Source organism: Orycteropus afer, unplaced genomic scaffold (genome assembly GCF_000298275.1).
Source record: "Orycteropus afer afer isolate SDZICR_OR568_19922 unplaced genomic scaffold, OryAfe1.0 scaffold00007, whole genome shotgun sequence".
NCBI lineage: Eukaryota > Metazoa > Chordata > Mammalia > Tubulidentata > Orycteropodidae > Orycteropus > Orycteropus afer.
In genome coordinates, this window is record NW_006921594.1 from 13032419 (window position 1) to 13033495 (window position 1077).

At 43.2% G+C, this 1077-nt stretch overlaps 1 protein-coding gene across 1 annotated transcript in view; it reads right to left on the minus strand.

Annotated features, from left to right (window-relative positions):
* PIK3CG (phosphatidylinositol-4,5-bisphosphate 3-kinase catalytic subunit gamma) overlaps nucleotides 1-1077 on the minus strand; it is a 51455-nt gene that overhangs the window by 34361 nt on the left and 16017 nt on the right. Inside the window, exon 6 of the mRNA XM_007945122.1 lies at nucleotides 475-744. Within this exon, the coding sequence (XP_007943313.1) occupies nucleotides 475-744 (270 nt within the window). The remainder of the gene's footprint in view (nucleotides 1-474; nucleotides 745-1077) is intronic.

The following is a 1077-nucleotide window of genomic DNA, read 5'->3' on the forward strand; positions in this document are numbered from 1 at the left end:
CACTGCCATCGAGTGGATTCCAACTCCTAGCGACCCCACTGGGTTTCTAAGGCTGTAAATCTTTATGGAAGCAGACTACCTCATCTTTCTTCTGCAGAGCAGCTGGTGGGTTTAAACCACTTACCTTTTGGTTATCAGCCAAATGCATTAACCACTACACCACCAGAGCTCCTTTAGAGCAACAAAAATAGATAGCCATAAAAGGAAAAGGTGCTAAAAGATTATTTTACAGAAACAAATTTTATGCAAAGCCTGATAACGAAAAGAGAGGCAAATGCTCATAGCATCCTGAACTGCCCACCTGTTTTGCACAGATATGCTATGTCACTGCAGGAAAAGAATTTACCCCACCCCCACCCCCATCAAGTAATGCCTTCACCATCATCAGGATGCTGGTAGAGCCTTTGAAAATGCAAAAACACTACTGCTATATAAATGACAACTTGTAAAGGAGCCTGTAGAGTGAGGAGGCACCTGAACTCACCTTTTCCTCCAGAGGGCATTTTTCTTTGAGCCAGTGATTCAGGACTTCATCTTTAAATGCACCCGTGTTGCCCACAGTGCTTTGCTGAATTTTGGCAATTGTCGTGGCGTCCTTCACGATCTCGATCATTCCTACATGAGGATGCACAGAGTCTGATGTGGATTGGGGTCTAGGACCCAACCCAAAGGAGGAACGGCCGTGTTTTTGTTGAGTGAGGGACAGAGGGCTTTCCGACCGCAGGCCTGTTTTCCAGGTCCGTGCTTTTGGTGTACTTAGCAGGAAGAGAACAAAAAGGAGGGGGATATGGAAGTTGGGTGGCACATGCTTTCAGTATCACTGAACGAAAAAGACAAGGGCTGGCTTTGGGTGATAATAAATGAAAACTTTTACATGCTGAGCATAGGCTTCTTCACTCGGCAATCTGTGCCTTTTTCTTTTCTACATTACAGGGTCAAATGTAAATGGTTTCATACAGTTCTCAAATCAGAAAGTGGAATAAAAATATGTTTGATTGAAACTAAAATGTTAATTATCTATTAAAGCACCTGAGGGTAGAGCGTGCAATAGCTCTGATGATATGAATTCTAAGAAAT